At 33.5% G+C, this 11871-nt stretch overlaps 1 protein-coding gene across 1 annotated transcript; it reads left to right on the plus strand.

The window, feature by feature from the left end:
• The first annotated feature begins 1021 nt into the window (after positions 1 to 1021).
• LOC113865708 (coiled-coil domain-containing protein SCD2-like) lies at positions 1022 to 11770 on the plus strand. Its single transcript, XM_027500433.1, has 18 exons — positions 1022 to 1599; positions 1881 to 2050; positions 4751 to 4832; positions 4986 to 5027; positions 5112 to 5174; positions 5401 to 5450; positions 5548 to 5575; positions 5934 to 6008; positions 6120 to 6230; positions 6313 to 6373; positions 6564 to 6680; positions 6767 to 6885; positions 7531 to 7600; positions 7978 to 8019; positions 8652 to 8692; positions 8942 to 9068; positions 10194 to 10326; positions 10747 to 11770. The coding sequence occupies exons 1-18, from the start codon at positions 1207 to 1209 to the stop codon at positions 10790 to 10792; spliced, it is 1770 nt and encodes a 589-aa protein (XP_027356234.1). The 5' UTR covers positions 1022 to 1206; the 3' UTR covers positions 10793 to 11770.
• The last annotated feature ends 101 nt before the right edge of the window (positions 11771 to 11871 follow it).

Here is an 11871-nt window from a genome sequence, read left to right on the forward strand (position 1 = left end):
AAGTCCATCTTCTTTGAGAATTCTCAATCCTTCATGATAAATAAAAAGAAAAAATTATTTATGATTTTGTTTCTATCTTTATGATTAAAATTTTTCACTGTTTTAAGAAAGTATTTCAAATTCTTTAAAAAAGTTTTGTATTATATTTTATACTTTTTAAATTCATAATATTTAATTTCATTATATAAATTAATGTATTTTCACTTAAAATCTATGTAATAAAAATTATTATGATAGGACTTTATATTTTAATTTGTCTTTATTATTTTTAATATTTTTAAATATTTTTAGTTGTTTAATTTATCATATTCTTATCATAATTTTTCTTTTTTATTTTTATTTTAATATTTTTAATTTTGACCATATCTTTTTAAATCATTTTTAAAGTCACAAATTTTTTTATATCTTTAATACATTTATGAAAATTAAAATAACTTTTTAAATTGTTACTATTTGAAAATACGACTAGAATGAAATTAGTTTTTTTTTATAATGTTTAATATATAATTTTTTTAATTATAAAGACTAAATTTTTTAAATTATAAAAAAATTAAATATATAATTTAACCTAAAAAAATTAAAAATATATCTTATTTTATTTTCTTGATGATACCATATGTATTATTTTTCTTTTCTGTGGAAGCATAAAAGATAAATGCAATCCTAATTGGAAGGAAGGTCTTTTTTGGGTTGGCTCCTTTGAACGTGATTGATTTGAACTAAATAATTATGAAGGGAACCATTTCATTAGCAAATCCGATGTAATATTAGATCTTTCTATATATTTAAAAAAAAAAATTTATAAAAAAGTATTAAATTAAAAATACACGTATTTATTATTTAATAATTTTAAAAAATGTTTAAGTTTAAAAGATAGAAAAAAATTAAATTATTCATGACATTATATTAGTTCTCAATTTCCAACAGTACTTCTACGATACCGTTCTCACGCCGCAAAAACAAATACACACATACATCTCTCTCTATATATATATATAATGGAAAACTAGAACAGACACGTATTCTCATCGGTCTTCTCTGCCGTGGACCCATTACAAAGAAGCGGCGTCGTTTTGTCCTACACAACCGCGCACGATTCGAACGGAACATACTTTCCGACTCTTTCTCCCCAATTTTGCTTCGATTTTCTCGAGAAAATCTAGCTCAGTCTCCGCGAGTCTCTGATATATATAATAGCTCACGCTCATGGATCGGAGAAGAACCGCGAGTCCGGTGTACACGCGGCAGTGGAGCGGCGGTTCCAGCAGCACCGGCTCCTCGTCGCCGGCGATGTCACCGGCTCATCCTCAGTCTCGGCTCGGTCCTTCTTCCACCGGCCTCTCCACCGTCAAGCGTACCCAAAACGTAGCCGCCAAAGCTGCCGCGCAGCGTCTGGCTCGCGTCATGGCGTCTCAGACCACCGCCGATGACGACGGCGATGAAGACGACGATCTCGGTTTCCGGTACAGCGCTCCGCCTCCAACGGCTCTTTCTTCTTTCTCCACCAACGCCAACAGTAACAAGAGTGCTAGCGCTAATGCCACCGCCACCATCCCTCCGATTTCGGTCGCGAGGCCAAACAGATCTCCTTCTCCTTCGGTAATTCTCACCGTAATTGTTCTCTATGTCTTCGCTCCGATGCGTTTACGTGATTATTTGCATGGATTCATTTGTTGAATTGGGAATGAAACCGAAGACGATGCGTATTCAATATGGTTTTGAGCTTAGATATATTTTACTGGTTTGTGATTGTTAATTTCACGCCGTAAGTAATGTTTGAGCGAGATCTAAGTCTTGGATTGTGATGTTGTTGCATGATTGTGGAGTTATTCGATTGGTAAGTTGTTGTTGAGCTAATAGGATTTTGATGTTTTTATTAGTTAGGTCGGAACTTTGTAGAGCATACACATTCGGTGCGCTCAACATCAGCTGGAAGATCAGCTGTTTCAGTTCGCTCAACGCCAGTGGTACCACCGAGCAAAACCACACTGCGAACGCCTATGGCTGTACCTCCTATTGACCCTCCTACCAATCGGAATAGAGAGAAAAGGTAGTAAGCATTTCCTTTTCCCCTTTAATTCTTTCGGTTTTACTGCTATATTACTACTAGTAAGTTTTTATGTCTTGGAGCATTTCCAGGTTGAGCCGGTAATACTGTAAAACTGAAATGCTGACTGAATCATCATTAATTTTAAAGAAGGAAAAATGCTAAGGAATGCTCTTACAGCACTTGTTAAGGGTTTAAAAGCAGAAAAGTATTAAATGAAAAGTAAATCATTTTTCAAATATCTAATGTATTAATTATGTGTTTTGGAATAGCTATATTGCCAGAATTATCATTTTTTTCCCCTTCAAAAGCTACCTCATGAATCTAATATGCATATATTATATTTTTCATTAAATTATTATTTTATATTCTTGTAAAGTACCCTTTAAGGTACTCTTTAGCTGGGCCGTAAAAGAAAAAAAAAACATCTAAAACAGTCGAAAGTCATGAGATTGCTTCAGTGACTTATTTTCTAAGCACCCTCTCCATCAGTGATTGTTATGATAACATATGTATAGGTCTAATTTGGGTAAATTTCTAAAGACGTACTTATAAGAGAAGAAAATAAAGAGATAAAATGAACAAAAATTCTTTCATAAATTAACTTATGCAATTACAGTTTTGAAAAAGTTAAACAAGAGAACTTCTAAAGAAGTAGAGGAGCTTAAGTTGATTAACTTATAGGAGTTTAATTTATTTTACTTTTTTATTTTTTTCTTTTACAAGTTCTTATTGATGTATTTAGGATGAATATGAAAAAGTTTGGTTTTGGATTAAGATATCAAAGATCAATTGGGAGAAATATTTCTATAAACTTTTTAATAAGGGACAAGGAGCAAGTGAAAATTTAACAAGATTAAAAGTGCAAGCGAATGGGTTAAATTTGACATATTGTTATAGGATTTGAGTGGACGAAGTAAAAAAAGCTCTTAAGAGAATGGAAAATGGCAAAACGGTTGGCCTTGATAATATCTCTATAGAAGTTGGAAAAAGTTTGAGAAAATAAGGATTGAAGTGGCTTACTAAATTCTTTAATGAGATTTTGAGATCTAAAAATATGTCAGATGAATGAAGGAAGAACACTTAAGTTCCTATATACAATAACAAGTGTGGTATTTAAAATTGTGTGAATTATAGAGGGATTAAACTCATTAGTTACACTATAAAGTTATGGAAAAAAGTGATTGAACATAGAATACGGGAGAAAATTAAGATCGCAGAAAATCAATTTGATTTAATGTTAGGAAAGTTTCCAACAGAAGTTATATATCTTTTATGAAAGATGATGAAAAATATCACTATAAGGAAAAGGACTTATACATAATTTTTATTGACTTGGCAAAAAGCATATGATTGGGTACCAAGAGAAGTGTTATGAAAGGTTTTAAAAAAGAAATGAGCTTGTGTAGCCTATATTCAAACTATACAAGACATGTATGAATAAGTGACCACATGTGTGAAAACTTTTAGAGGTGTATCCAAGGACTTTCCAATTAGAATATGTTTACATCAAGGTCCTGCTTTAAGCTATTACCTGTTTAATCTTGTTTTAGATATGCTTACAAAAAATACACGAGATTATCGTTTGGTTCATGCTATTTGTAGATGATGTAGTGTTGATCAAGAATTTGAAAGAAGAGGTTAATGTTAAACTTAAGTTATGGAGGAAAACTTTAGAATTTAAGGATTTTCACTTAAGTAAAAGTAAGACAAAGTACATGCATTATAGGTTTAACTAAAAATAAGATGAAGATCATGCGTTGAAAGTTAAACTTGGAGATAATATTATACCAAAAGTTCTAAATACATGGAATCGATTATAAAAAATGATGGAGAACCTAAAGAGTTATTTGACCATAGAGTACCAATCAATCTAAAAAAAAAATTTATCGTACTGCAATACAACTATCTATCTTATATGGTAGCGAATGCTAGATCTTAAAGGAACAACATGAAAAAAAATGATAGTAGCAGAAATAAGAATCTAAGGTGGATGAGTGGACACACAAGAAATGATAGGATACAAAGAAATGATAGGATACAAAATAATAGTATATGATAGAATATTGGAATAACATCTATAGTGGAAAAGATGATTGAAAATCGTTTAAGGTGGTTTGGTCATGTTTAGAGAAGACCTTTGGAAGTGCTAGTAAGAATAGTGGATTGCATGACTCATAGTCTAGTAAAGAGGAGTCGAGAGGGAGGTTCAAAAAACCTTAGATGAAGTTACTAAAAGGAACTTTTTGATTAACTAGATTTCTGAAAATTTGGTTTTTGACCTTACTTAGTAAGATAAGACTTGGTTGTTGTTGTTGTTGTTCTATAAGTACTTATTGATAAGTTATTTGAAGATTCAAAATACTCTATTCTCTAAATAAACATAAAAATAATGAAGTGGATTGACGTGTGTGTGTTATCAAGCTGGTCAGTCAAATGCTAATTTCATAAGGAGGTTGAATACATGGGCTTTAGTTGTGATTTGGCCAATTTTTACCTTTCCCCACATGCTTGTAATTGATTCTTTTTTACTATGAATTGGGTTCAATCCTTATTCTATTTATTGAGGTCATACATCTATTTATATCTTTGTGTCTGTATGCCGACTGAAGTGATAGGCTAACAAACTCTAGTTTGTTGGCCATTAGGCACTATTGATGACCCACTCTTCTTTGAATTGTACTCTTTGGTGAATAATTTCAGGTTTGCATCAGATATTGCTATCAGACCACTTAACTCAAAAGACACAGGAGATCAGCGCGAAGCTTCTGCACTCCGTGATGAAGTATAGTATTTACATGCATCAATTTCTATCTCCAAAAACTAAATCTGATGATCCTTATATTGGCTATGCTAATTCTTGAGCTTTATTTAAGTAGATTTTGTATTGCAATCCATAAAGAATGAGTTTTGAAGTTGATTCCTACTGATATTGCAGCTTGATATGCTACAAGAAGAAAATGAGACTTTACTTGAAAAGGTATGCTCATTCACACCCAAACAAAGTAGGTTTTTTTTGCTTGTGTTATGTGATGCTGAGTATATATGCTTGGTTATATTCCAGCTAAGACAAGCAGAAGAAAAACGCCAAGAAGTGGAGGCCAGAGCTAGGGAACTTGAGAAACAGGTTAGTTTTTGCTAGATATTAGCTAAACTTTGAAACCTAACCACAGTAGTTTTAATATTGTAGTTTCAATACCATATTTTGCATAATTAGTATACTTTTGTTTACATTAGTCTGTCACTATATGCTCTAAGATGTATTTAACAATAAAAGTTCCTTCATTGTATAGCTGTTAATCTCTGTGCTGAGTTTGTTGATATCTGTATCCTTATTCATTTTGATTTGGCAGGTTGCTTCCCTTGGAGAAGGTGTATCACTGGAAGCTAAACTGCTGAGCAGGTAAACTAGCTGCAAATTCTCTTACATGCTGGCTGGAACTGGAAATATTTATTTTGTATAATTATAAGGTTGTGGTTTTTGTGTGATATATTTGCAGGAAGGAAGCTGCTTTGCGTCAAAGAGAGGTATACTGAAAGAATAGATGTTAGATGCGGCCAAATATGAAATGAGTGATGTTTGGAAGTTTGAAGGGCTGTGACCACCCTTACTTGATAACCCACTATTCTATCGCTTCTAAGTGTTAATCGTCAAATTTTTTCTGACTTTCCATACTTTTGAATAGAATGAATGAATGCATGCATATATGTGCAAAGGGCATGAATTAGAGACAATGATGTAGCTGGTTCTACAATCTTGATATTTTTTTGTAAAGCTCTGTTTCAGTTACAGTTTTCTTCTTGAATTGTAGAATTTGAGCAACAAGCTCATCAATTTTGACTCTTTCAAAGAACGTCATTGAAATACTCAATATTTTTGTAACAGGCTGCTCTCAAGGCTGCCCAACAAACCCAGAGTGGGAGAGATGAGGATATTGCAGCCCTTCGTGTGGAAATTCAGGTAGTTTTGAATAAAGCATGCGTTTTTTTTAATCTTTTAGTTGTACCATGTATCTACTCTGATCAGTTATTCCCTGGTATAAGTTCTAGCTATCTTCTTTGTATTTGTCAGAACCTAAAAGATGATGCTGTGGCTGCTTTGGAACAACAGCAAGAAGCTGAAGCTGAAGCAAAGGCTCTTCGCACGATGACACAGAGAATGATTTTGACCCAAGAAGAAATGGTTTGTGTTTACCATTATAATTAGAATTAACGAATCTTCATTTTCCCATCTGTCTCAATTTATCTTCATATCTGTCTTTTAGGAAGAAGTTGTTCTGAAGAGATGTTGGCTAGCCCGCTACTGGGGTCTCGCTGTAAAACATGGTAATGGAATTTCACTGCTCTCAATTTTCTGAGGAAAGAGAATTTCCAATGTTTAATTTTTTTAACCTTTGATTTGACATGACTTAAAAAAAATGAAAAGAATATTTTGCAAAAGTCAGTTCATCTTTTTATCTATTAACTATCACAAGTCCTTATATTTCCTGTGGCTTGTTACTTTTATGCTGTTTAGGCATATGTGCAGATATAACACAATCCAAGCATGAACATTGGTCTTCACTAGCTCCTCTTCCTTTTGAACTTGTTGTCTCTGCTGGACAAAAGGCTAAGGAGGAATCTTGGAACAAAAGTATGAGTTGGTGCTCAAAAAAATTGGTTGAATTATTTCTCTCTTAAATTATTTACAACGACGTCTAACTAAAGAGCATGGACCAGGTGCTGATGGTCCAGATAGAAGCAAACTTGTTCGTGATCTGAATGATCTAGCTGGGGAAGGAAATATCGAGAGTATGCTTTCAGTTGAGATGGGTTTGAGGGAACTTGCTTCCTTAAAGGTTCTCCAAGAAATTGCTTTATTTGTTCAGTTCCTTATCTCATTTTTCTCTTGGGCATTTTTCGATACAAAGAATCATATTTTAAAGCCTATTGCTTCTTTTAAAGCACTAATTTCAGAAACCCAAACTTATATACACGAGTTTGGTTTAGATTTGACTTCCTATCTTTTGGACTGTTCTAGATTATGTACATCCTTTTCCTTTCTTATTGAGTTCTGAAAGATATTTGATACACCCATATCACATTTATGCTATAAAAAAGAAAGATGCGCTGAATAAGAGTGATGTGCTGCATGTGTACGAGAGGAGAATAGGAGATGCAAGAGAGGAAGAAAATGAGAATGTGCTTACTGCAGAGGAAATGCCAGAGGACAAGTATTTTAGAAGAGAGTGGAATGGCTGTAACAGCATGAAAACAGCTGTCATATGTTGAGGGTTGAAGGGTTTTTCTTTCTTTTTTTTTATTGGGTGGTGGCAGTGGCAGTTTTCTTCTCCTTGTTTTCTGCAACTTTTACATTTTTGTGTGTTGCTGTTTGGGTTATGTAGTATGTACAGGGAGTCACATTTGATTGTAAGGAGCTGGTCTCCTCCACACTTACTCTTCTGTTGTAAATTTCAGTTCCTATCATAATTTTTATTTTGTAGGTTGAAGATGCTGTTGTTCTCGCATTAGCCCAACACAGACGGCCAAATTTGGTTCGGCAGTCTGTTTTAGGTATTTAATTCAACCTATTGTATCTTTTTCAAATCTCAGTTTCTACTTGTCTTGATTAATTTGGTTACTCAAATCTTTCATTTGATCTGTGACTACTGTCTACCTGCTGTTGGTGCAGTACTACCCTATTAATTGAGTTGTTGCCTTTCCTCTTTTGATTCAGTTTTGGTTAATTAAGGCTGTGTCTTAGTTTTATGATTTTTCATACATGGATATCCTATTGGTGATGAGAATTCTGTTTAAGTAGTTTTGATTCATGTGCACATTTAAAATGTTTTTTTTCCTAGACTATTGTTTTGGTACTATTCCAAAACAAACTGTTTAGTAGAAGATTATTTGAATTATGATGTTCACATTTTTATTCATTTATTTTGCAGACTCCAAATCACATGGTGATGCCAAATATTTGGAAGCATTTGGTAAGAATTAAGTTGTCAGCTTTTGTTTGTGTTTAATTTGATGTTTGGCTGTTTTAATTTTTGCTAAGCAATAGGTTTTTAGCTTTTATTTTGGCATTTAATTTGATATTCTTTGGCAAAGTCAAGTTTTCAGTGATATTATTCCTATAGAATTTTGTAAGAGTCTAGGATGTACATTTGCATATAGGATTTCTATGCTTCTCTTTCACAAGTAAAATGTTGCTTTTATATTTTTGAATCATTTCTCTATATTATTTTCTTTTGGAGGGGAAATTCGGATTGGCTTTTTGGACATTATATGTAAGTTTTTTGCATGCATGGTTTGATCAGATATGCATGTGATTTGTATAGGAGGAGGATGGCACATCTGTATCATAAATTGCGTGGTATGAACTATGTAGTCATTTGTTACCCTTGTCACTATCTGCAAGAAATACAAATTCTCTTGATTATGGATTGTCTTCCATCTATTGGAGAGCCTTTATGTATTAAGACAATGGCTTCATGTGTATTTTGCTAATATATTACACTGACATGGCTGCATTTAGCTGTTTTTCCTTTCTATATGGAGAAGTGTCTGGCAGATGACATGATAATTCTTTGTTGATTTTCTGTTTCTTTATTTCCTGCAGAATTAAGTGAAGAGGAAGCAGAAGATGTTCTTTTCAAAGAGGTTAGTTACTTTTTCTCTGATGATTCTGAAATTTGGCACTATTCATGGCCCTAGTTCTATGAAATTGTATCCGCTAGTTGTTTTATTGCATTTTCACTCATTAACCATCATATGTGAGATGAAATGTTGAAATGGATGCTCCTGAGTAGCCGTGGCCTTTTGATGACCAGTTTATGTCAATGTTGAATTTATAACTATTCTGAAAATACTATGAACATATAATTGAATTTGATTTACTTATAAACTCAGGCATGGTTAACTTATTTCTGGAGAAGAGCTTTATTTCATGGTGTGGAAGAAGATATTGCAGAAGAGCGGCTTCAGTTTTGGATTGCCCGTAGTGGGCAGTCACCAACTTCCCATGATGCTGTCGATGGTAAGCTCGTCATTCTTATCATCTTTTGTGGTTTTTAAGATAGTACGTGCATTTTTTATATAGATTATTTTTGGAAAAATAGTTAATTAGTTTTTAAAAGCTCTGTCATGAATCTGATCAAAATTAGCGATTATTCTTTCAAAATAAGTTGACAATCTTGAAACTACTAGTGGGTGAATATATACATGTTTTTGAATTGTGTGCTGATTGGCAAAATGTTGCGAATGGAAATTACCTTTATGGACCAGTTTAGAAAGCTATTCTGGAATCTAGAAAATAGGTCAACTGAAAATCTTTTATCTTGGGTATTCAAAATCGTATATAAGGGAAATTGGAATAATATGATACAAACCAATCTGATTCTCAGTCTCAGCTATATGAATCAGAACTGATCCTAAATCGTCTCAGAATTGGTGGAATCAAATCTATTCAATCCATTCTGGTCAAATTGTGCAATTTAGCTATCATGATAAAGCTTCTTTTTTTTTTTTCCTTTTTTTTCAGTCTGAGCATGACAGATAGACTTAAACAAAGCTTAATAATTCAGTTTGGCGGTTTATTTTTTAAAACTAAAATTATTAATCATAGTTTTTTTTTTTCTGTCATAATATTTGTGTATACATCTATTAGATTGTGAAGACTAGGTTGCTTGACAAATCTGATACCCAAGAAGTTCATGCATACACTTATAAAAAAATTTTGCTATTATTTTTGCAAAATTCCTGCTGTTTCATCCAAGTTCTCATGATTAATTGGGTGCTTCGCTACTTGCAAACCCAGACAACCTCACTTTTAGGTTTCATCTAAACTTGAAGTACTTGGATATTCAAATGATGATCTCTGGGTTCTCTGAACTGTAGAAGTGATAGCAACAGCTTATATAAATATCAATATCCTTAAATTTGTCTAGTTACCATGCAAAGTATTTAGCATCATATGGTTTACAAATGAGGTGGCTTGAATTTTTTTTTTAAAACAAATACAATGACGTGGCTGTAATGTTAGACAAGCACATACAGGAAAATTTAAAGAAAGAAGAGCGTTATTTTTTAAAAATATTTAATATTTATTACTTTGATGTACTCGAGTGTTTTGTGTATGAACTCCATTCTGTTTCCTATGTAGTGGAGCGAGGTTTGTTGGAGTTGAGGAAGCTGAGTATAGAACAGCAACTTTGGGAAGCATCTCGGAAGGGAATTGATCAGGCTCAGGTGTCAGATGCGAATCATAAACCTGCCACTGACTCTGATGCCTCATCGTGAATGTTTCTTGCCCTTTAGTTGTTGATTGATTCTTTGTCCTCTATGTATATTTTATTTTGTTTTCTATACAAGTTTTTCATTCTGTAAACCATCTCAAAACATTATATTTGGAAATATAAAGAATCTTTACGTTGCACGAGAAACCTAGTTGAGTGGGTTGTAATAATTAATTATCTACATGGGACCGAGTTTTCCATATTCTTTTAATTAAATTTTGTAATTTAAGAATCCTAGTTTTTCTGTTTGTTATATCAAATGAATTTTACTCAGAAAAATAACTGCCATTATTATCTTTTTAACTTCTGGTTTGATATCTTTTTTCTGGTGTTGGTCATCTTGATATCAATTGAAAGCTTGGCTTCCTTTTGAAAATTGGAATATAAAAGTGCAATAAGTCAATGTTATGCATTACGCAGCATGAAGCGCAAGATTCTCCCTATTCCTGCACTGGAATTCAATTAGGCGTAATGTCACGGTGGTGTCTCGGATCGAACACTATAGCGACTAGCCAGAGTTGGAGAACTGCACATCTTCGGAGGCGAATCAGGCTGGTACTGAATTGCACAGTATATCACATCACTCTCATCAATCCCCCACAAAAAAATGGAAAATATTCCTCTCATTCAATAGTAATAACAAATGATAATAGTTACATTAATAGTTTATAACATTACCCATACAAGCCCATGCCTTAAGCGGAAAAATTGAGAGGCGCGTGCTCTGGTTTGCAGAAAACCCGGTTACTCTATAGTCATCCACATTAAGGATTCTGAGAATATATAGCTCAGGCCCGCAGATGGTGCACTACTCACGCGGGGTCCTGTTCCACACTGTGGACGCCAAGAGTGGCTGGTGCATAGCAACCCGGATCATAAAAAGAAGGAAAGCCTGCGTAGTTTAATAGTAAAAGTGGATGAGCTTTTCCTCCACTTGTATTTTTTATGACTATCGTGAAAAGGACCCAAATTTTGAGGGGGAACACCAAATAAACAAACCGAAGATTACTCACCAAAAAGGGATGCCTTTGCTCTAGTCGCAAGGATTCAAAAGCACAATATAGGCTTCACTCGCACTCCACACATTTTCCAACTCTGATGCTCAAAAGTCATTCTAACCACTTCTACATAATTATAATATTCAGTCATATCCTTGTGACATAAATTTTCCCAAGCACCTACTTTTATTTTTCTCGTTTTGTTTTGGATTGGAGTTGGTTGGGAGTACACTTTGGGTTTGAGAGGCAATAGAATATTTTGACAATCAAGAGATGAATGCTAAAAAATCAGTGACACTAATGCTGGTAATGATGAAATATCTGAAATCTTTTGTAAAAGCTGTGAAGGTAGGGTCCATTTTCTTCTCCTTTACCATTTCTTTGAGCTGCAAATGTAACAGAAGCACAGAATCCACCACATAAATCTTGATCAAATTTGTCATTTTATAGTTTGTTCTTTTTTTCACACTCATTATCTTCCATTTTTTCCTCCTTGTCTTATGGAAATTAAATAAGAACCTATCTACCTATGCAATTAGAGTGGTCC

The sequence above is a fragment of the Abrus precatorius genome, unplaced genomic scaffold (assembly GCF_003935025.1).
Source record: "Abrus precatorius isolate BTA unplaced genomic scaffold, Abrus_2018 Scaffold10, whole genome shotgun sequence".
NCBI classification, from domain to species: Eukaryota; Viridiplantae; Streptophyta; class Magnoliopsida; order Fabales; family Fabaceae; genus Abrus; species Abrus precatorius.

Bases quoted from the DNA above. Each gene is read 5' to 3' on its own strand.
- LOC113865708 (XM_027500433.1), top strand. From the start codon at position 1,207: ATGGATCGGAGAAGAACCGCGAGTCCGGTGTACACGCGGCAGTGGAGC. The intron at 1,600-1,880 runs GTAATTCTCACC...TGTTTTTATTAG, and splicing joins ACAGATCTCCTTCTCCTTCG to TTAGGTCGGAACTTTGTAGA. The intron at 6,886-7,530 runs GTTCTCCAAGAA...TTTATTTTGTAG, and splicing joins GGGAACTTGCTTCCTTAAAG to GTTGAAGATGCTGTTGTTCT.